General features: G+C 37.7%; 1 protein-coding gene across 2 annotated transcripts in view; it reads right to left on the reverse strand.

Moving 5' to 3' along the window:
- Window positions 1-24,575, reverse strand: part of ANK2 (ankyrin 2) — a gene marked incomplete at both ends in the record, with an annotated part of 247,348 nt that overhangs the window by 37,972 nt on the left and 184,801 nt on the right. For both annotated transcript variants that reach the window (XM_080697143.1, XM_080697142.1), the window contains 8 exons: window positions 3,438-3,563; window positions 4,900-5,128; window positions 8,316-8,412; window positions 12,183-12,387; window positions 12,805-13,016; window positions 16,152-16,306; window positions 17,275-17,373; window positions 18,899-19,123. In XM_080697143.1, coding sequence (XP_080553269.1) covers window positions 3,438-3,563; window positions 4,900-5,128; window positions 8,316-8,412; window positions 12,183-12,387; window positions 12,805-13,016; window positions 16,152-16,306; window positions 17,275-17,373; window positions 18,899-19,123 — 1,348 coding nt within the window. The remainder of the gene's footprint in view (window positions 1-3,437; window positions 3,564-4,899; window positions 5,129-8,315; window positions 8,413-12,182; window positions 12,388-12,804; window positions 13,017-16,151; window positions 16,307-17,274; window positions 17,374-18,898; window positions 19,124-24,575) is intronic.

Consider the following 24,575-nt stretch of genomic DNA (forward strand, 5'->3'; position numbering starts at 1 on the left):
GGGGGAAGAGGGAAATTCTCTAATGCACGTGACGTACACTCACAAACATATCAATGTCAATCACTAAGCCAAACATGAGAAGGAGGGAGGAGGAGGGAATGGGGTGGGAATTGGGGAAGGGCTAATTGGATGATGTGTACATGTATGTCTCCACCATCTTGTACCCCATTACGATGTTTGACTACAATACACCAATAAAAAATTAAAAATAAAACAAAAAGCTTCTGCACAGCAAAAAAATTTGTTGTAAAAATATTATACATAAAATTTACCATTTTAACTATTTTATTATTTTGTACTGGGAACTGAACCCTGGGGTTTTCTGCCTCCAAGCTACACTCCCAGTTCTTCTTTTTTTTTTTTTTTGTTTTAAAACAGAATCCTTTATTTATTTTTTAATGTGGATCATATTGAAAATGGCATACATTCAGATTGTGCTTGGTGCCCTCCTTCCCTTCCACTTCCCCTACCCCCCCAACAATGAGTGTCCAGGTTGACCATACTACATTCATACTTTTACACATAATCAAATGTAGCTCCTCCATTAATCAACCTCAGCCTTCTTCGTCTCCTACTCTTCCATTTCTGCTTTACTGAGGTTTCCCCTCCATTATCTCGAGTCCCTCTGGTATTCCTAATAGTACCTAGTTTGGGCATATTAGAGAAAATATATGTCCCTTCTCTTTCTGTGCTTGGCTGATCTCACTTAACATAATGTTCTCCAGGTCTTTGTTCTTTTGTTATAAATTCTGAAACAGTGTCCTGCTAAGTTGCTGAGGCTGGCCTCAAACCTGCTATCCTCCTGTCTCAGTCCCCTAAGTCCTGGGATTCCAGATATGTGCCACCATTCTTGGAATATTTATACAATTTTTAAGAGTGCAATTCAGTGGCAGGAAGCTCATTCAGAGAGTTGAGTCATCATCGCCTCCACCCAGAACTTTTAAAATCCTAAACTGAAATTGTACCCATTATATAATAATTTCCCATTCTTCAGCCCTGATAACCTCTATTCTAGGTACTTTCAATAAGCAGGGTTATATCATATGTTCTGTCTGTTATATTTTACTTAGAACAATATTTTCAAGTTCTTTCATACGGCAGTTTCAAAATTACATTCTACTTTTTATTAGAGTATAAAATTCATAGCCAGGCGTGGTGGTGCATGCTTGTAATCCCAGCATTCAGGAGACTGAGACAGGAGGATCATGGTTCCCGGACAGCCTCAGGTACTTAGCGAGGCCCTTTGCAACTCATTGAGACCCTGTTTCAAAAGAAAGAACCAAAAATAGGGCTGGGGGTGTGGCTTGAAGGTAGAATGCCCCTGGGTTCCATCCCCAGTACAGCAAATAAATAAATATATAAAATACCTAAATATATAAAAATATATAAATATAAATATATAAATATAAATATATAAATATAAATATATATAAATATATATAAAATAAATATAAATATATATAAATATATATAAATACCTAAAGCTTATCATTTAGCCATTTTAGGTGTAAACTTCAGGGACTCTGAGTACAGTCACATTGTTGTATAACTACTGCCATCATCCATCTTCATTCAGAACTTATCTTCCCAAACTGAAACTCTGTATTAAACAATAACTTTCCACTTCCTCTTGTCCCAATTGACACCCTTTTATTTTCTGTTCTGATGAATCTGACTCTAAAAAACTCATAGAGAGAAACTATACAATATTTGTGCTTATGTGTCATTTGCCTACTTTAACACAGTATTCTAAGTGTAATCCGTATTGTTGCATGTATCACACCCTCCTTTTTTTTTAAGGAAAAATAATATTCCTTTATGGGTATATGTGTTTTGTGTTTGCTTATTTACCAGTAATATTGGGTTTGTTTCATGTTTTGGCTATCATAGGTAATATGCTAAGAACACTGGTGTGTAAGTATTTAAGTACCCTCTTTTAGTTTTGGGATTATATAATCAGAAATTAAATTGCTGGGTTAGATGCTAATATTATCCATATTTAACATTTTAGGGACCATACTGTTTTCCACAACCCGTGAGCATTGTAAACTCTTTTGAGTTTCAATTAGTTTGTCCAAATCCTTGACATTTGTTTTATTTATTTATTTATTGCTATTAGGGATTGAACCCAGGGATGTTTTACCTCTGAATTACATCCCAGCCCTATTTTGTATTTTATTTTGAAACAGTCTCACTAAGATGCTGAGGGCCTCACAAAGTTGCTGAGACTGGCCTTGAACCTGCAATCCTCCTGTCTCAGCCTCACAAGTACTCTGATTACAAGTATAAGCCACCACTCTGGCTCCTATTTATTTTAATGATAGTCTTTTTAATTGATATTGAAGTGGTCTTTTATTATGGCTTTGATTTGTATTTCCCTAAACTGCTGAGTATATTTTCATGAGCTTATTGGTCATTTGATTTGTAGGCGTGATGCTTATTTAAGTCCTTTGCACGCTTTCAGAATAGTTTTTCTGAAGAATGAAGTTTGCACATGAACAATATCAAATACTGGTTTAACGATATAGATGTCTTTACTCAGTGGGCCCATCACACCTCAGCATTACTATCTAATGTAGTGCTTTCTACGAACCACCATTAATGAGGCAAAACATTTGAGTCAGAAGTACCCCCCCAATAAACTATTTTTTAGAGATCTTGGGAAACTTAATGAAATAAAGCAGATTTGCATAAACATGCTTGAAAAAATCAGAGGTGTTAAAATAACAAAAAGAGTCATGCTGATGCACGGTTCAGGAATCTCTAGCTCGCGCTGATGGAGATTAGTTTCTGCCTTGTGAGAACTAAACAAGAGGACCTCCAGGTCAGGCAGATGCCCAGGGAGAAAGAGGAAAGGAAGGACTGCTGGGGACAGGGCAGAGCAGAGCCAGCGCTCCAATCTGTCCTTCGTGGTCCTCTTTTGACCTGGAATCCAGAGTGGAACTTGTATATATAACTGCTAAGTCCCTAACATGGATTGATACCCTTAAGTAAATTCATGATGTATTGACATTTCTCCACAATGTTTGTTGAGTGAATTTAATTTCTTTTGAGGGTAAGCAATATTGTGGATCTTTTAAAATACTTTATTACAACAGATTGTCAGAATTCTTTTGGTCTCCATACTTGTGAAATTCACTCATATTTTTTAAATATAAGCACAAATATTTTAAAGTAATAATAATAAAATAGAGCCTTCAATTTAAATCCTGAGTAGCCAGCATTAATTATTAATGAATTATTTATCCTTTTTATCCCAACTAAAAATTAAAGTGGACTTTGAACTCTAAAAGTAAAAATATTTGGAAATACAAATGTTCAAATATGCATTAAAAATCCCTCAGAAATGAATGAAAATCAAATTCTCCACTGAGAAAGAAAGTCAATCTTTTTTGATCTTGAATAAAACATATTACAAAATTTCATATATACATTACCTTGACAAAGAGGGGAAGTCTGTTTTCTTTAAAGGCAAAAAAACTGAATATATGATGTTGGCCACTCTTGGTTAATGGCACCAGGTTGCCAAAACAATCAACATAGATGGGTTTTCCTTCTAATACCTAAGGAAAAACAAAGAATATGAGCACAGAATAAAATTATAACCTGTTAGTTACACAAAGAAGTCATGGTACTAATTTGAACTTTACATTCTTAAAATATACATATAATAGCTGGACGTGGTGATGCACATCCGTATTCCCAGCCCTATTTTATTCTTTGCTTTTGAAACACAGTCTCACTAAATTGAGAAGACCCTCATAAATTGCTGAGGCTGGCCGCAAACCTGCGATTCTTCTTTCTCGGGCTTTGAAGTGCTGAGATTACATGCGTGAACCACTTGCCTGGCTGCATTTAACGTTCTCATGTTTAACACTGTATCATGTCACCTCACAAGATCCAATTTATATTTAATTCTTTAATTTAATATTTTAATTGGGTAACTTTTGACATTACAATGAGTCAGGTTATTAAACTTTAAAATTCAAAGACCTGCACCAATAGAAAATTCTAAAATTAGAAAAGGTAATGTAAAAGGCATGGTATATCCTACATCAATATTTACCCAAAAGAAATTGCTCTACAGACTATTTTCCTTACTAAAAGATACAACCTTAATTTATTTCTTAAAAATAATATGAACCAGCCAGGCGAGACAGGAGGATCGCAGTTCGTGGACAGCCTCAGTTACTCCGTGAGACCCTGTTTCACAATAAAGAATAAAAAATAGGGCAGGGGGTGTATCTCGGAGGTAGAATGCCTCTGGGTTCCATCCCTAGTACTGCAAAAAATAAGAAGAATAACAATCAGAAAAGCTAAGAACATCTAAACCATCATGGGCATTTACATACTTTGACTTTAATCTGTGACTCATAATATTTTTCTAATAATCATTTTTTGGGGAGTGGTGCTAAGGATTGAACCTGGGGGTGTTCTATATCTGAGATATCCCCTCACTCCTATTTTATTTTTCATTTGGAAACAGGGTCTTGCTCTGTGGTGGAGTGCCTCACTAAATTACTGAGGCTGGCCACAAATCTGTAATCCTCCTGTCTCAGCCTCCCAAGTACCAAGATTACACAGGTGTGCCACCATGCCCAGCTCTCCAAATAATCATTAAAGAAATGATTTTACCTCCTCACCTACACTGAGATCAGCCCCACAGGCTAGATTCAAACTGGCTGAAAATAGTGGATTCTACCTATTTGTGGTGCCAGTGATTGAACCCACAGCTCCAGGCATGTGAGGCAAGCTCAATTATATCTATCTACATCCCATGAAAATAACTGATCATGATATAGTTTTTTTAGTTATGACCCTACTTATTAAATTCTACCAGAAATCTGATCCAATAGTGAAGGCATAGTGAAATAAAAGTAGCTATATTTGAACACAGACCTCCACATCTCTGCTTCTGGCCACCTCCGCGAAGTTTTCTTGTTGTTCCAGGGTCTTATCCACTTTATCATCAGTCATGCAAAAACATCTCAGTCTGGCTTCAATGGGGTCATGTGATTTGGCAAACACTACAAATTTGGCCATATAAGGTACACAAATAATTTCTCTGTACACTTGGGATGCAAAGGTAACAGATTCCTGGATCTGTCGACAATCTATCAGCCAGAACCTACCAAAAGAAATAAAAAGAAATAATATTTATTGGAGAAAGTTTAAAGACCCCTTGGAAAGCAGGAGGAAGAGAGAAATGCATGCTAGGTTTTTAAGATTGACCACCATATCGTGTATTTGTGTTTTTCTTTCTTGGAAACTCTTCTGGGTGTTCAACTTTCTGAAATATATCTTTAGAATCATTTAGTGGTGTAAGCCCCTATCAAATATATGACTGGGACCTCACTGAGTGAATTCCTATTTTCTTTGATTCCCACTCCTATTTTCATTTCATTTCCTGATGTTTTTCAACCAAATTTACCCAGTGTTTCTTCACATTTTTTTTTTCTCAATGAATTTTTCAGTCACTAAGATTGGAACAACTCAACCATTTAGAAAATATGCTCCGGAACCCTTTGATTATTACGCAGTAGAATTCATAGACTAGAATTCTACTAGAGCTTTATGACTTTCAAATTCAGCAAAATCTGTGATAATGTTTAGCAACTCTGTGCTCAGATGTCATTTTACTCATTACAGTGACGTTGTTAAAACTTGAGAAAACTCCTTGAGCTTAACCCTTACCACAGGCCCAAAGAAAGAGAACTTCGTGGAGAAAGTACTGGCCATTGGATGGGCATTTCCCCAGTTTGCCAGTTCTACACTTCTAAAGGTTTATTCCACAGCCTCCTGTATGGAAAATTTTCTCCAATGATTACTTTCCTTCCTCTGACTCATTTCCCAAAGTCTTTAAATATTCCTGACTTTTTATCCTCATAGATTTTTCCCTTTCAGTATCTTGATCTATCCCTCTTTTTAACTGTAGTGAAATGTATACAACCAAACTTACCATCTTAACCATTCTTAAGTTACAATTCGGTGGTGTTAAATATGTTCTCGGTGTTTTTATCATCGCCATTGCCCATTTCCAGAACTTGTTTGTCATCCCAAACAGAAGCACTGTTCCCACCACCCAGTGACTTCCTGTTCTCTCTCACTCCATCCCCTAGGACACTCTGTTCTACTTTCTGCAGAATTTCTGTGGCAATTTTCAACAAGCATGCAGTTTTTACAGTTCGGCATAGTTGCTGGCTCCTGGCAGGTACTCACAGTAACCTTCCTCTTTCTACTGATTTCACTTTACACTAGTCACCGTTTCTTGCTGTCTGGGAGTTGAATTATTGGCACAATAACTAGTAATGTCTTTTATGGTATTTTAATTGGCTTGAATTCATATATTCAGTTTTCATATCTTGTAACAGCTAATTTTTACTGCAACTGTTTTTACTTTAATTTTGTTTGTCGTATTTTTATTTTCATGTAGTTGTGGGAGGGTTTTTATTTGTTTGTTCATTTGTTTGGGGCATTTTTTAATTGACAAGTCCAGATTATATGGTGACTCTTCACTTATTTATAAAGACTGGAATAAATAGTGTTGTCTACCATCATTCCAGCAGTATTTCTAAAGTAGAGACTACACGGTTCATTGTTGCTACCCCCAAATATGCCTTCTGCATTTCTGTCCTTCATCTTTACTCATGTTATTTTCTTTTCCCATTTTATGGAATATAAATCTGGCTATTATGTTTGCCATATGTCTGGAGTGACTCTCCGCAGGCATTCCCTCTTCAAGCTCGCTCAGTAGCTCTGGTCTGTGCCTCTCATTCAGCACCTGCCACTCCCGGGCTTCAGGGCATCGGTGCTCCATTGGTAGAACACACTGAAGGACAGATTCCTAAGTTACAGCGGAGCTCTCTGGTTGAGGAACTGCAAACACGCCACTGCAGGGAGCTGCTACCTGACTATCCACAGAGTTTTATCATCTCTTCAGTTTTCTCCTCTATAAAATGGACCTAATGTCTCTTGTCCTACTCAAGTCATAAAGTTATTGAAATATCAAATAAAGAAATGTGAAGATGCTTAGCAATGTAAGACCATATAAATGGGAAGTGATGTTTAAAATTGAGTTAATGTGTGCATGAGAAATAAAACCAGCTTTTTAAAGACGTATAATATATAAGCGGATAATATGCAAATGTGTTAGGATGGACAAGAGCCAGGGAAACCTCTCAGCCATTTAAGCAAGCCGCAGTGGGCTTTGTGTTTTTGCTATTCTGTTGAAAAAGGACTTCAGGCTCTTTTGTTGATAACAGGAAATTTCTCATTCCAAGGACCTTTGGGACTGGAAAAACAGCAGTAGCTACTAAAGCCAGAGTCAGAACTGTGCAGCCAAAGCAGGCAGTCACACGTTTCCCTTAGATTTAAATCTGACTGATAGGACTTCATTGTCTTGTCACTATCCATTTGCTGGTAAGTCTAACTTAAAATGTGAAAGTAAATAGACTTTATTTGAAATCAAACCAAAAAATTATTTTTAAAGAATTAAAGACAAAACAACAAATAGAAAACTATAATAGAAATAAGTATGATTCCTTACAAACTTATCTGTCAAAAAACACTAAAAACAAATATACAACCAAACCCGTATGTCCTACTAATTTCATTAGTAGCTATATACCCAATGTACATGTGCACATATGCATTAACATCTATAAAATATATATTGCATCATTTATTGTAATAGTAAAAAGCTAAAAACAAATCAAATGTCTAGTATCATTAAAATAAATTTTGTTGCATTCATACAATAAAAATTTTACAGCAATCACAATGAACAAATTATAGTTATACTCTATTTATCAAATGATACCGTTAAAGGAATGAAAAGACAAGCCACACAGAAAGTTTTCAAGCGTTGAGTCAAAAGAAAGAAGACAGAAACATGTACTGGAAGATTCTACCTACTGAATACTGAAGCTCAACGTCATGCCAAGCAATATTGTGTTAGACTACAGGGTGCTGATTACTTGATTCTATTCCTATCAACAGTAAGTGGGGGTTCCTATAACTCTTCTCAAACTCAGAGAGGAAGCTAACATTATCTCTCTGTGGAATATAATACTGATTGTAAAGTTTGCTATACATACCAGATTTAAGGAAATTGTGTTCTTTCCTGTTTTCTAAAAAAAATTGCAAAACTTTGCATCCATTAATATAATCATATTTTCTCCTTTATATTTTATTCTATTATGTTTTATTGCGATTAATTTAATTGTTTTCTTATTTAAAAAAGGTAATCAGTGTGTACTGGGCAGGATGGGGGTGGCAGAGAATACAGTGTGCTTTTCCGAGCTGCATAAGCTTACCTGGCAGACACGTTGGTTGTAAAGGAAACACATTCATTGACAAATGTTAGTGGCGTAGTTCCTGTAATGTCCTCCCACTGTGCTGGGGTGGTTCCACCTGAAATAACATGATTGTAGAAGAAACTTAGGTACAACTCCAAACTCGGGGCTGTAAAACACAGTGTCTAGGGTTCTGGCTGAGTTCACCAGTGTCCCACCCACCTTCCAAAACTATACCTTGAGATCAAAATGCCAAACTACATGCTAAAAAGTGACACGCTGAGTCGCGCACAGTGGAACATGCCTGTAATCACAATGCTTGAGAGGCTGAGACAGGATGATTGCAGGTTCTAGGCCAGCCTCAGCCACTGAGCAAGACCTTCAGCAACTTAAGCAATACAAAAAATGGTTTCAATACAAAAAATGATATAGCTGAACTCCCCTGGGTTCAGTTTCCAGTACCACACATACACAAAAATAACACGTTGAAGCACCGGGCGTGGTGGCACACACTTGTAATCCCCGCGCTTGGGAGGCTGAGACAGGAGGATCGCACAGGTTCAAAGCCAGCCTCAGATACTTAGTGAGGTTCTCAGCAACTTAGTGAGACCCTGTTTCCAAATAAAATATAAAAATAGGTCTGGGAGTATATCCTGGAGGTAGAAAGCCTCTGGGTCCCACTTCCAGTACCACCAAAAAAAAAAAAAAAAAAAAAAAAAAAAGAAAAGAAAAAGGACACGTTGAACACAAAGAATAGATACTACCACTCAAGAAACTAAATTTGAGAAAAATTACTTGAGTAACTATTTATGAGGTGTTCCATTCTCAGCTTGACACTGAAGCTTTTACTGTAATTGCCAAGCTCTGAAGACAATTTTGAATTGAATAGCCTTGATTATTTGAAAAGATCTTTTGACCAACTAAGGAAGCGAATAAATCATCAAAATAATGAGCAATCTAAATATTCTCTTGTTGTTGAGATTCATATTTTATGCAGCTATTTTCTTAGTTTTGAAAGTATCTTCAAATTTTTTTAATTTTTTCTTTTTCTCTTTTTAGATTTTTAAAATTTTTAAAATTTATTTTTTGCTCTACTGCAGATGGAACCCAGGGACATTGTACCTCTGAGCTATACCTCCAGCCATATTTTTAGTCTTTTTATTGTTTTTAAACAGGATCTCACTGAGTTGTAAAGGGCCTCACTAAATAGCTGAGGCTGTCCACAAAGGTCTCTGCCTCCCGAATGCTGGGATTACAAATACCATGCCCAGCTTCTTTTTCTCCTTTTTTAAACATTATTTTATTGGTGTATTATAGTCACACATTTTAATGGGGTACAAGATAATAGAGGCATGCATGCACATCACTTATTTAGCTGTTCCCCAATTCCCACCCAATTCCCTCTCCCTCCCTCCTCATGTCTGGCTTAGTGATCAACTTTTATATGTACATCACGTACATTAGAGACCTATTTTCAAAAAATGAATTTTCCTCTCAACTTGTTATTGAGGCCTGGGAAAAAAGAAATGCCTGAAAAATAGTATGAGCTCAATAAATACTGGAGGTTGGCATTCACAAGCAAATGAAAGGTAAAGCATGGCCTATGTCCACAGAAAAGTCGTGAAGGCTGACGACCACCAGGCCTATTTCTAACAAGAAATTGAGTTGAAAGATAAAGACAAAATACCAAAATGCTGCAGGAAAAAATATATTCTTGATACAAAGAAAATCTTGACTCTGAAGTTTTTTAAAAAACGAAATGGCTTATCAAAGAAAGATTATGGATATTTATTCTATTAGGCCTTTAAAATGTATAATCTTAATAGAGTTATATAATATAGAAAAACACAAAATTCAAGCATGAGTGTGTGTGTGTGTGTGTGTGTGTGTGTGTGTGTGTGTGTGTGTGTTTGACTCAGAATTGAGCCCAGGAACATTCTCACACTAAGCTACACCCTCAGACCTTTAACTTTTTAAAAAATTTTGATACAGGGCCTTGCTAAATTGCCGTACACTCACTTGCAATCCTCCTGTCTCAGCTTCCCAAGTATTGGGATTACAGTTCTGTGCTACCACACTTAACTCAATCACCCATGTATTTTTTAATTAATGAATGAAGTTATTTACCAATATTTAAAATAATTCAAATAACTAAACTTAAGAAAGTACTTAGTAAAAGCTTATGGTTAGACACAGTCCTGGAATAAGTAGATTTGATGGTGTCTAGGCCTGTATGTACCTTCACTGATCATTACAAGGACACGGCGTGCCACAGACACCCCAGATGGTCACTTTCTTTACATCAATATCATCGTACGGCACAGCATAGAAGAGTTAGTTATATACCCACAGTACAGACATATGGAACAGATACCCAAGAATGCTAAGTAATAGCCAGAAAGGAGCAATTGGGAAAAAAGACAAGTAAAATAAATGATTTCCCCATATTCATAATAGTCCATTGATTTTTAATTATTTTATATTATTAAAATTATGTGATAATCTGGATATCTATTTTAAGCACAGAAAGCCTATTAACATGAAGGGAGAATTTCCAGCTGTGTGTGGTGGTGTATGACTGTAATTCCAGTACTTAGGAGGCTGAGATAGTAGGATCACAGGTTCAAGACCAGCCCTCACAACTAAATGAGGCCCTCAATAATTCAATAAGACCCTGTTTTAAAGTTAAGAAATAGCCGGGCGTGGTGGCGCTCGCCTGTAATCCCAGCATTTGGGAGGCTGAGACCAGAGGATTGTGGTTTGCGGACAGCCTCAGCTACTTAGTGAGGCCCTCTGCAACTCAGTGAGACCTGGTTTCAAAATAAAGAACAACAAAAAAAAATAGGGCAGGCGGTGTAGCTCAGAGGTCGAATGCCCTTGGGTTCCATCCCCAGGCCCACAAAAAAAAGAAAATAAGTTAAAAAAAATAATAATAAGGCTGAGGGTGTAACCTAGAGGTAGAATGCCCATGGGTTCAAATTTTTTTTACTTTTTTTTTTCTAAAAATGGAAGGGAGAATTAGAGAGGAAGAACAAAATAAAAGTGAACATTTCTGTCAATATGAAGAACAAAGGAAAACAATATTTGAATAATACAATTGCAAGTGGGTTTTGTTCCTGCTAATGACAGTGTTAGTATTTACTGAATGCCAACACAATGTAATTATTGTTAAATGGGACACGACCAGTCAGATAATCATAAAACATATTATTTCTGTGAACTTTTTACCTCTACCCATATGTAGTGGCACTGCTATGAAGCAACAACCAATATTTAGAAAATGTCTTTTGAAACCTTTGTATTTGTCTGAAAACTACTACAACTATCAATGGAAAAGACTCAAAATCAGTTGTTAAAAAACTTTACTATGTCTTTTCAAAGCTAGTTTAATAAACCAATGATAGTAAGCAATTCCTAGACAGAAGTGTTTATTTGAACTACTGGGTATAATAATTCAACATGCTATTTTCCCCCAATATATAGAAGCAGATGTCTTCAATAAAGAATTGAAGCCCAGACTTTGGAGGCTTCAATTTCAACTTTTTGAGGCCTGAATTTCAACTCAGCCAGATATTTATGGTACAACTTAGGCAAATTATAGAACTTCTTTAAACTTTGGTATTCTTTTTGCCAAAATGGAGCCAAGATGTTTTTTCATGGATTTATTGTAAAAACGAAGATGACAATGCATATAAAGTATCTCATAGTTTAACATGCAAACCTTATTTAGTAAATTATAGTTCACTCTCCTTCACTTTTCACTTCCCTGCTTAATGAAAAATGCCTTAACTGAATTAATGCATATGCCTCATTATGTGGCATTTTATGACAAAGATAACTTAATTTTTACAATTATCCAAGGTTTTTATTCAGTCATGTATGACTCACCTGTTATGCTGCATAGTAATCTTAATGTTGGTGCATCTCCCCCAAAACCATTCAGCATGGCGTCACTTGAAGCTTTGGGGACAGGAATGGTCATGGTGATCGGCTTATGGAATTTTCTTCTTCTGGGTTCCAAAGTGACTATAGGGCTGAAGGTAGCTTTGTTGCCCAGGATCTTCTTAACCAGCTCACTGTGCATAGGTTGAGCCTTTTCAAAGTAAAAGAAAATGTTAAACTATATATTAGTATACTTATTGCCAAATGTCTTATCCAAAGCATTGTTTTTTTTTTTTTAATCTCACAAATGAATCTGGTGGACTTCAAATACGGCAGTAACAAGTGTAATAATGTTACTAGACGTGCATGTAAAATTTTGGGAGACCTACAATCGCCAATGGTAACTTTTGCTCATCCAGGAATAACGTAATTAGTTAACATTTTTCATTTGAAAAGATAATTTTTCCCTCTGAATCCCACAGCAAATGTTGTATGCATGTATGTTTTTATTATTTTGAATCTCATGATAGATACAATGTGCCAATATGAGTATATTTTAGAAAAAGTTTATTTCTAATCACAGAAATAAAATCCACATGAGGATCATTTGCATCCAACACGAGCACACCTGTAGGCCTACGCGGATCCGCTTGGTCAGTGCTCCCTCTGGGAAGACGGCCTGCACCTGGGGCACCACCGTGCTGCTCAGCACGCCTCCCTCCGGGCCAATCAGGTTGCTGTCCTGTTTGATGCGTGACACCACTGCAAAGTACTGGGGGAAGTCACGGGTGATAATGCGGCAGATTCGTTTCTTTTCTAGGTCTTCGGGGCTGTCCAGCACTGAGACAAGAAATGACCCATCTTCATATAGCAAGGTTTTCCTTCTGAAAGCATTCTAGCAAACTCATTGGCTTAGTTAAGAGTGAACGAACGAGGCAGAAAAAAACTCCTTTATTCTTTAACATCATAAGAACATTTGAAAGGAAGGCTGTCCTAAGACCAGAAAAATAAATAGTGCAATCTTTCAAGACCCTCAGCATTTGGCTTGCACATTTTATTTCTTTGTGGAAACTAGGACTTTCCAGGGCAGTGAGAAAGAAAAGCATCTCCTGCTAGCTGTGGAACTGTGGGGCTGCCTTTGAGAAGGAGGACGTGTGAGGGCACGCCTGCAGAGAAATGAACCTGTTCTATTCTTGGTTCAGGAGATGGAGAAGGAGTCGTGTGTCCTTTCTCCTGCAAATTTCAAAGTTAGCTCAAGACTAGTTATTGTGGTTTTCAGAAATAATATGGCCCCTTGGGTTCTCGGGGGAGTAATGAAGGAATAAAATCCATCTTGAAAGGGTAAGGTTTGCATTTGAATGTTTATTCCATGAGATAGTTGTCTCTGTGATGGTCAGATAGGATATTAAAAAAAGATCCATGATTGTAACTTCAGGATTTCAGTATTCCCCTGATGCAAATTACTTATTAAATATATTATCTAACATCAGGAAGTGGAATCATAGGGTCTTCATAAATTACATTACTGTATTTAGAACAATGCAAAAAAAAAAGCAGACTGTTTCAAAATGTAGAAAATTTGAGTCAAGTGGATCAGTGAATTTTAAGGAACTATGGAAAGTTTGTCATTTTTAGAAATCATTTACAATTCATTGTTGAGGCAGAAATACAAACTATATTTTTATTGACTACTGGCCATAACTAGATAGCAAAAAGGCAGAAGTATTGGGACACGGTGGTACATGCCTGTAATTCCAGTTATTGAGAAGTTGAGACAGTAGAACCACAGGTTTGAGACCAGTGCATAGTAACTTAGATTTTAAAAAAAGGACTGGAAGCTGGGCATGGTGGCACATGCTTGTAATCCCAGCATTTGGGAGGCTGAGACAGGAGGTTTGCAGACAGCCTCAACTACTCAGTGAGGCCCTCTGCAACTTAGTGATACTCTGTTTCAAAATAAAGAATAAAAAATAGGGCAGGGGTGTAGCTTGGAGGTCCAACACCCCTGGGTTCCATACACAGACTGGCAAAAAAAGGGCTGGGGTTCAGCTTTGAGATAGAATGCTCCTGGGGAGACGGAGACAGGAGAATTGCAGGTGGGAGGTCAGCTTTCATTAACTTAGTGGGGCTTTGTTTCAAAATAAAGTAAAAGGGCTGGGGATATAGTTCAAAAGTAGAATACACCTAGGTTCAATTCTCAGTACTAATAATATATAAAATAAAAATTTAGAAACAGTATACAAATACTTGTAAATTTAATTATTTTTTGTTTTAAAATGGATTTTTTACATAATTAGGAAGGTAGGGGAGTGGATCCCCAGCAAGGGCAAGATGCCACTGCTCATGGCAGTAAGTAAACATCTCAGAGAAAAGTATACTAACCTTAAATTCCCACAAAAGAAATGGTCCCAAGAAGTAGAAGCAGCTAGGTCTTGCAGGGAGTGAGCGTTAGAGTAAGAACTCTGGTCTTTCTGCCTTGCTTGGAAGACACTGACATGCACATCTAGAGGACCTAGCTGCTTCTTCCATCCACCCTTGGGTACGGTAGGCTTGGTCTGTGTCCTCACTCCTGTATCAGCAGGATGCAGGAAGAGGTATGAAAGGAGCTGTGGGCAGGCTACTCTCATCTATCCACGAGGGACACAAGAAGCTACCTCCAGCAGTTCTGGGAGACTGGTAACCTTCATAGGCAACTTTTCTTGCCCCAGGAGTCCAGCTGCTGTAAACCTTGGTATGCTCTTTGCACTTGGGCAAAGAACGTGCCCTATTTTTTGCAGTGATTTGAAGCGGATGTGCCTCCAACTTGCTCTAGGGCCTTTTCTTATGGGGCCTGTGAATGAGCAGCCTCCCTCTGGTTAGGGTTTTGAACTGTGGTTTAACGGCTCAAGATGGTTTTGGGATTCACCAAAATTAAAGTTCTAATAAAAAGCTAAGTCTCTCAGGTTGATGTGTACATGTACATATGCACTTAAATCCTGGCTAACTCCCTGTTTAATTTATAGGTGGAAGATTAAATGAAGCTAATTTTCCTACCTCTTTAATAACAGAAAGTCATAAAGAAATTATATTCTCCTATAATGTACTAGTTATGGGTAAATGTACATTTTCTAACAGAATAATAACACTTTTCATCAGTATCTTAAATATCTAAGTTTTCAAGTTAGATATGTTTAAAGATCATAGTTTATTATCTAATATCAGTTTATGAAGCAACAATATCTGTTCTATCATTAGTTTTAGATTTTTAGAAAGTTTACACTAAAGATGGAAGGATTCTTTATTTCCTTATTTAAATTTTTTTAAAACTGGGGATTGTACTCAAAGTTATTCTGCTTCCAAGCTATATTCCTAGATCTTTTTATTCTGAAACAGGCCTTCATAAGTTGTGAAGGGTCTCAGTAGGTTGCTGAGACTGGACTCAAACTTTTGTGTGATTCTGGGGATGGAACCCAGGGGCATTCTACCTCTGAGCTACACTCCCAGCCTTATTTTTTATTCTTTATTTTGAAACAGGGTCTCACTGAGTTGCCAAGGGTCTCATTAAGTAGCTGAGGCTGTCCATGAACTGCGATCCTTCTGTCTCAGCCTCCCAAATGCTGGGATTATAAGTGTGTGCCACCACACCCAGCTTGGACTCACTTTTGATCCTTCGGTGTCAGCCTCCTTGACTAGGATTACAGAAGTGTGCCCCTAAGCTCAGCTGATATAAACATCTCTTTATTAAAAATGAGACATTTGCTTTCTTAAAAAGCTTTCTTTTTCTGAAGGTAACAGAAGTAAGATTAGTTAAATGTATCAAACATTCTAATTCATCACCATTAGAACATGGCAGAAACCTACCATACTGAAATACCACAAGGGACACACACACACACACACACACACACACACACACACACGTAGGTTACAGGAAAGCTTGCATCAATTTTCATGGTTCCACTTTAGATTTCTTTTAAACCCTTATTGTGGAGGTACCTTCGTCCATGCCGTTAAGGATTTCATTCAGCTCGTCTTCAGTGTATTCACAGAAATGCTCTTTCCAGCTGTCCCCATTCTCACTGCGCAGGACCACCAGTTCTCTCTCCTTTCCTCGGAGGGCGGCGAAGTGAGGGATCTCCACAATCACAGGCCTGACACAGCAATGCAGAGCGCTTAGTGTGACAGGAGCTACGCACCAGGGAACAAGCACCGCGACTCTGTCTGTTGCAAAGTGACCTGGAGTTCTGCTCTTTCTAGGGACAGGGAAATAGTGGGCCATCCTCCGGAGCCCACTGGCTAGCAGATGGTCGGACAGTGGCACTCTACCTCAGGGCCACCCGCTCCTCAGATTCATGCTGCTACTTTAAGCCAAATGGCGCTTCCCTGTGAGTGCATGTGGCATTCTGGAACTTCTCCTTTGATAAATATAACACATTTAACCAAAAGAAATGTGCATGCATGTCTGTGATGTATGTCACTCTCCTAAAACATTTCTACGAGGTACAAAATGACAAAATGGTTTACGAGGGAAAATGGCTCATAGGCACACTTCCATGTGTAGTAAATGAGGAGATGTCAGAGAGGTCGACTAGCGCTAACGAGCCATGCACTCGTGGGCTTTGCTTGGACTGTCTTCATTCAAGGAAACAATAGGCATGTGTCCACAGCGTGGCCTCGCTGAGCCCCTCTGCTGACCACCCAGTTGTGTCCAATGCCTATGACACTCAGGATCCAGCACATGCATCATCCTCCAATTTTCAGGTCACATTCATCCTCAAAATAGAGGCTTTCAACTTTCTGAGTCCAGGTTGCTTTGATACAGACTCCAAACTCATCGTAACAACATCATAACTAGCACATAGTACAACTAGGCAGATTTCATGCTTAAACGAAAATGAAGGTCACAGCACTTTAAAGGGAAAGATATAAAAACATCACTCGAAAATAAAAGTCACATACCACAAGGGTCAGAAATGGTCCACTAGAGATAGGTTTTACAGAGTTTAAATCATAGAGGGGGACATGTCATGGGCACAATGACAAAAAGAGAAATAATATTGCAGAGGAAGGAGAAGAATGGGGGGCCAGCAGCCATCAATTTGTTTTAAGTCACTCCTACCCAAGGAATTTGGTTCCAGGAGGCCCCAGCTGAAGGATGCGGCTGACCAAACTTTCTCCCTCATTAAGTGGGGGAGGAGCCGTTGGCAGGTGAAGTTTACTGAGTACATCCAAAGCAGCAGTGAAAGAGAGAACATAAGTAAGCTTTAGGTATTGTTTTCCACAGAACCCCAGCATCACCAGCTGATCCACAGGGTGAAGTTTGCTTTCACACTGCGTATGGTTCTGCCCCTCCATTGGTCACAAAGAGCAAGGAACCGAGACCCAGAGTGTACAATGGAGGCCCGTCCGCGAGAGCAGCGCACGAGGCTGTCAGAGCTGTCCCTATATAGGTTCACTGGCAGGGCACTAGCCAAAAAAGATAGGGGAAATGTTCCATGGGAAAGACAAAGCTGTGGGGAATATATCAAAAACTCTGCTCTGGATAGAGGCCAGATGTTTTCATGGATATTCCCCAACAGATTTGAAGACTTTTAAAAAGCCTAAGACTACCTGAGCAGGAGGGAAAGGGCGTGGGACAGAATATGAAAAGAATCATCAGGGATTACCCCATAATGGCATTTTCTGATGCAACCCAGAACTTCACAGGCTCCTTCTAAAGCTCTGTTCTGCCTGACAGGAGGACATGAGAGGCGTTTCTATCATTGGGATAGTGACACACCCTTTTCTTCAGGTGCGAAAGTAATTTGGAGCAACCTGTTAACTGTTTGCTCCAAATTACAAGCTTTAGAACATTCCTGAGTTCTAAAGCGAGAAATCCTCTCTCCACAGCATGACATTGACAATGTAAAAGAATTCCGCATTAATAAGGGTTTCTTCAGGATTCCAGCCACCAAGACTTGATATGACAAGACTTAAACTGATTTGTTTCAAGATGTTTTGAAACTTGTCCCCCTCCAAAACTTTATCCCTTTGTCAGTTTTTAGGGGGAGCTATTCACTTCTTAACACATCGAGATGCCATTTAATATAATAGCAGTGGCACACACACACACACACACACACACACACACACACACACAGAAGAAATAAGGAATGCTTATTTCTGCTCAAAATTGCCAAAACGAGCATGGGAGAAGTCAGTCTTGATGTTTTTGTCCCAAAGCAAACTGTTAATGAGCAGACAGCTAGTGTATTTTAAGGGTCAAGTTTGATAATGAAAAAAAAAAAAACCACATAGAGTCAAGTTTTAGATATGCTACAAAGGTAACACTTCTCTCCAAAGTGAGGAAGATGGCTATTTCATAACTATGTGAGACTTGAAATTTATATTTGGGATGGAGCAGTATCTTTTCCTTTATACTTCACCACTGAAGTCTCAGATGAGGAAAAATGACCTACCATGGCCTAAAACATGGTTCTTCATGTTAAAAGTCAGCCAGCTGTCGTCACATCCAAAGAAAAAGAATACTAATTGACCTGAATGTTTAACTCATCAATGCCTTAAAATAAGGGCACATAAGGGAAGTCAAGTATTTAGGTACCACTTTCGGTTTTTAAAAGTTTCACAGGAGCCAATCTTCTTTCCAAATGGGTTGACGTACCTTTTTCCTCTCCAGCTTAGTGATTTCATGTGAGGACACAAGCTCATCGGTGGCTAAGTGGGGGCTTATCAGAAACCCTTACCCAAGGAACTGAGCACCCGAAGGTCCAACTTCGATCAGGCGGCTGGCCAGGCCTTCCCCTTCCACCATCGGAGGCATGGTCGCCAGTCTATGGCGCTTGACTAGTCGGCAGGTGACTCGAGTCGGGGCGGTGCATTTCCGAGGTGGGATAATGATCCGGAGCCCATGGTGTCTGCACCCTCGCATGGCACCGCCTCGGGCATCCACCATGAAACTAACCAGGAAGCTAAAAATTAAACAGGACGTTATCTGCTGTGAAATACTATCGTGGATAAACAAGCTTTGTGAATTTATTTTTCCATAATAATTTGTTCTCAAAGCTTCTCTATTGTTTTTAAACAAACGTGGTAGTAAAGCATTTGTTTCCAAAAGTTACCTTCCTTACATTAAACCAAAGTCTTTATTTCTGTTATTCATGATACAGTTTAATTTCTATGTTTTTAATCTTTTATTAAAGGAAAAATCTAATTTTTGTTGACAACCTAGATTTTAAAAATATACTCTAAATTAAAATAAGTCCAAATGATTTAAAAAGAAGCTGGAATGATTTTCATTAAAAGATAGAAAAGTGATGCTCAGAGCACTGACAGGTCTTTTGTCATAAATGCAAAGACTTCTGTTTCCTTGTTTGTCATGGATTACACATCTTGAAATAATGTAAAAATACATCAGAGAAGAAAAACTGAGTTAAAACTGAGTTACAGTTTTTCTAAGTTAATCCAGCTCGAATTGTCAAAATTAAATCTTGTCTGGTTCATTTTGATAGAATCCTATGACCTACTAAAAAATTTGGCGGCCTTTTCTCAAGGTCAAATTCATGCCAATGCAGCTTGCTCTGATGTCACCTTACCAGAATGCAGATTTTTAATTGATTACATTCTAAAAAAATAAAATAAAAACAACCTCTGGATAGAACCAGTTTGTTAGTTTAGTAAAAATGCACATTTCTACTTTTTAAGTAGGAGTCTCTCAGCTCTATCATATTAATTGAAACAAAAAGGGGTTGCTGGAAACAACTAGAGTCCCTTTTACTCTATTTCTGCCATGTAATTTCAGGAGTGGAAAACTCCAGGCTCATATCAGTGGATTCAACTTGTGCGGCATGATTTTCTTCAAATTGTAACAAACTGAACGTGGCAAATCATAATCTAAAAATACAAAGACATTTCTATTACTTTTGCTCTTTGTCTACTAAGCTAATTGTTTGTGACAAAGAGAACTATAATCTAGGGGGATGGTCTTCTTGGGTGTACCAAGAGAAAGTGTTAGATCTTTAAAGTTACTTTCTTTGGGAAGGTCACGGATCCTGCTTCAGCGTAGCTTAAACGTTTTCATCTGGAAGTCTCTCAGAAATTCACTTTCTCAAGGACCAGCCAAAAATTTAACAACACAATTTAACTGTCATGCACACCTATACTAAGATACAAACAAATGAGGTGTAGGTTTTTATACAGTAACTCTATAATCTTCCCTGTTTTCACTGCATTTGTGCAAGACCTTCACACCAAAACAAAAACGACAGGAAGGAAAGCAACATCTAGGTGTTTCATGGATCTGCTTGTAACTTAACCAGCATAGAACCATATTCAATACACCTAGATATTGCCTCCGTGATAACACTGAAAATATTTGAAAGGAATCACAAAGTAGGTTATGGGATAGAAACAGAATACACTTATGTTATTTTTAGACACAGAAAGAATATCTTAGCATCCTTATGTAGCAGAACATAGAATTCAGTAAGCATGCTATTAAACAGAAATCCTGGTTCTAGTAATAAAAATGGGTGCAAAGGAGCCCAGCGAGCCTGGCTGAAGCACGCCATGCATCATGAGACCATGGGTAGAGGGCATAGTCCTCCGCATGCAGGAGCCAGGCTAGATTACTATTCGGCCCTAGACTGGGAGCTTTCAGGAATGGGGAGATACTGGGGAGTTCAGTACTGAAGTGCTGATGCTCCTGGTCCTTATTAAAAACACAATAAGAAAATGCTGGCTTTTTTCTTATTCTAGTTTTTAACATGAATTCTTAAAACAACTATTTTTCTATTTGTCTTTTGCATGTGCTATCGGTCAAAAGAATAAAAAGAACCGATACACTTCTAGATAAAGGTTTTCTTTCTGTTGTATTATCCTTATTTTGGTTGACATTTGCATTGATTTTCATTAAAAGATAGAAAAAGTATTGTTTTAAACTAGCAGTGTTCTTGAAGTTGTTACAGTATTTGTGACTCATGATAATTAAGATGAATACTTCCTCTGTTTCTTAAAAGCTTTTCGTGCTATCTCCATGGGCAAACAGAAGAAGGGCTAAAACTAGTAAGAAATCAGTATAAATCCTCAACAGCATCTGAACCTTTTGAAGAAGCTTCTACCCTCACATTATTGCTATCACATTGCTACTAGGTTTACCTCAGTGATGGCTTTGGCATTTATAATATCAATTCTGCATCTAGAAAAACATGTGGGAGGTCCATTCTGGCGGTCCATTCTCTAAAGTGTGAGTTGTAGGAGCCATGCTCCTGACTGTAAAAATGTTTAGCTAAATACATATAAGAGTATGTTCTCTGATTTTGTGCCACTGAAGCCTTCTTTTTATTTACTTGCTCCATGACTTCCATTTCCATACCCCTTTGATTGGGGCCTTTGTTAGCCTGTTACTAAGAGCCACGTGCCTTACTGAGGATGCAGAACATAAAGGCATAGTCATGGCTGCCAAGAGGCCCAGAGTCCAAGCCCAGATGCCACAGGGTAGTTTCATCTTGGCTCACAACTGCTAACTTTCCAGCTCAAAGGGAAATGAACTACAGCACTTCATACGGCCACACATGAAGTGACCATGTACTCTGTATTTCTTATTGTGTGCTCTGGTGTCTAGGCCAGTGTAGACAGAAGCAGTAGTCATCAACAAATAACTCTGAATAAATGAATGAATGGAAGAGTGAAATGGCAAGGTGTGAGAAGTTGTATATGTTTATGTCTAACAGGGAAGGCCAAAGTGGGAGATGATTTAATTTTTTGGTCTTGGACAATGACTCCTATCTTTCCTGGTACTCAAATGTAATATAGCTGTTGGAAAGAACTATCTTTAATTTCAAATAGCCGGCCACAGGCTTATTTCAGCTAAAAAAAAAAAAAAAAAGAGAGAGAGAGAGATCTAATGTACTTATTACCCTTGATAGAGGTTTAGTAGAAAATGAGAATAAAAAGCAAGAGTGTAACAAAATCAATAATTTGAATCTAACAAAATAAATAATTCAATTAGGAATGAAACTATGGGGAAAAACAAAAAACAGAAATTAAAGTAAAAATATGTAAAGACTGAAGTTGCAAATAGATAAATTAACCTATAGATATATATCTCTGTGTCAGAAAAAATTAAATAATTAATTATTACATCAAATGCAAAGCAAATTGGAAAATTAAGTGCCAATACACATAATTCTGGCGAAAAATAAATTTCATAAAAGAAAATAAGCCTTTATGTTTTTATCAAATAACAAAAGAAGTGACACAGTCTAATAGAAAAAAAACAAACTCTAGTGAAGAAATTTACTTTGGAAGAAAAGAGAATAATGTAAAATAGAAAGGTGTCAAGACAGAGGCCTGGAAGATGCAAAAGACCTAACAGTCAACATAAGCAAGTGTGATCATGAGGCTAGCAAGAAAGTGTCCTAATAAATTTGATGCAAATAATCAATGAAATGCAGAACTTACGGAACTGATAATGAAAAGAAACTTTTTCTTTAAAAGTAATAGGAAAAATAATGACACATTATTACGCTGGTGAAAGTTATCTGAAATGGTCAGTATTGTAACAGTTAATCACAGTAGTTTATAATATAAAACTGGATAAGCATGTGAGAATTTTCATCAGAAACGGTATCAAAACAAAAAATGCCTCTATTTGGGAAGGTAGCAGAATTAAGGAATGGCTACTGAAATGCAAAAGCAGATCGTAAGAGGCCATTTTTACACTCCCCACCCCACCCCCGTGATACTGGGACTTGAACTCGGGGTCATGAGCATGCTAGCTACATTCCTAGTCAGAGACATTTGTTTCTATTTACTACAGGGAAAAGAATGAGTTTGGTCATAGACGAGTCAGTCTACACATTTTAGGGGGGAGAGAGATTAAAAGTAGGGACAAGATAATGCCTGTAAACATGTAGAGATGAATCAAAGTAAAAGCATGTAATCAAAACATAGAGGAGATGGTGTATGGATTGAAGCTCAGCTCTGCAGTCTGTGAGGTTGAGAGGGAAGCACCCCCTGTCGATGGGGGTGCCTTCTAGCGCGTAAGACTATGTTGAGAATGAATTCATGTGTGGGCAAGACATACAGAATTTAATGCAGGAGTCCATCATCTTCTTTCCCTACAACCATGGGGTTTTATGTATTTGGATGTATCATATATTAGAGACATCAGAAATAGGGAAACTACTGTTTACTGAGAACCTACCATGAACTTGGATCTGGGCTAAGCAGTTGAATAGGACAATGGAGTTTTTATTAGTTTATGAAAGTTTCTATTATAGTAAGACAGAAAAATACTATTACTGCAGACTATAGGATAATGTAGTGAGTACTATACTGTTTGGGGGTCTAGACCTTGAATTATTTTTGTAACCAAAGTTAAGCCACTTAACATTTTTTTTTGTATGTGAGGAACTGGGGATTGAACCCAAAGGCACTTTACCTCTGAACTACACCCCGGTTATTTTTATATTTTTTGTTTTAAAACAGAATCTTGTTAGGTTGCTGAGAGTCCTTCCAAGTTGTTGAGATGGTCTTGAACTTGTGGTCCTCCTGTCTCAGCCTTCCAAGTACTGGGATTATAGGTGTGTGCCACCACACCATACTGTCACTTAACATTTTTAAGTTTTAGTTTTCTCATCTATAAAATGAGAAACTTTGATAAAATAAAGTCTTAAGTTTCCTTCCAGTGCTCAAATGCTATGTGCAGTTTACTGCTAACTAGGTTAAAAACCTACTGGAACTTTCCATTTCAGATGCTCTGAAAGAATCCCTAATAGGAACACAAATTGCTATTGCTCCAAAAAAATTGTATTATTTTTGCTATATGGTTTAAAACAGCTATTTTGCTGAAGATGTGTAGACACATTGCACCAAACATTGACTGAAGACTATAAAAAATACCAGGCAACATCTGGCTGAAGTTGGGTGTCTTACTCTACAAATGAAATTCAGCAGTCATGCAAAGTAGAAACTCTTATTGAAGTTTTCTAAATTGTGAAATATGATGTTATCACAATTTAAAAAGTATAAAAGCAAAAGCAACCTGCTATTATTATGCAAATTACTTGCCTACAAATACACAATTTGATTAGCTAAACAGGTACATGCTTCAGAGGAGGCAGCGGAAAACAATGACTTGGGGTTTTATGAGGACTACATTGTCCACCCCCAAAATTATTGATGCTTAGTTTTACTTTTAATTCATCCAGGACCATGGGGTGGGAACAGAGAGATCGCAGCATTCAGAGTTAGTTACTGGGTAAAAGAAAGAACAGGAAAAAATAAATCATCAGGGTGCTTCAGTGGTCCATGTACACATAGCAATAGGGCCTCACATTAAATCTGAAAAAATCACACCGTTAGCTCTCTCTCCTCTCTACATTCCTCAAACCTTTCCCAATTCTCCAAATTCCATAAACT

Source organism: Muscardinus avellanarius (assembly GCF_963383645.1).
Source record: "Muscardinus avellanarius genome assembly, chromosome: 6".
NCBI classification, from domain to species: domain Eukaryota; kingdom Metazoa; phylum Chordata; class Mammalia; order Rodentia; family Gliridae; genus Muscardinus; species Muscardinus avellanarius.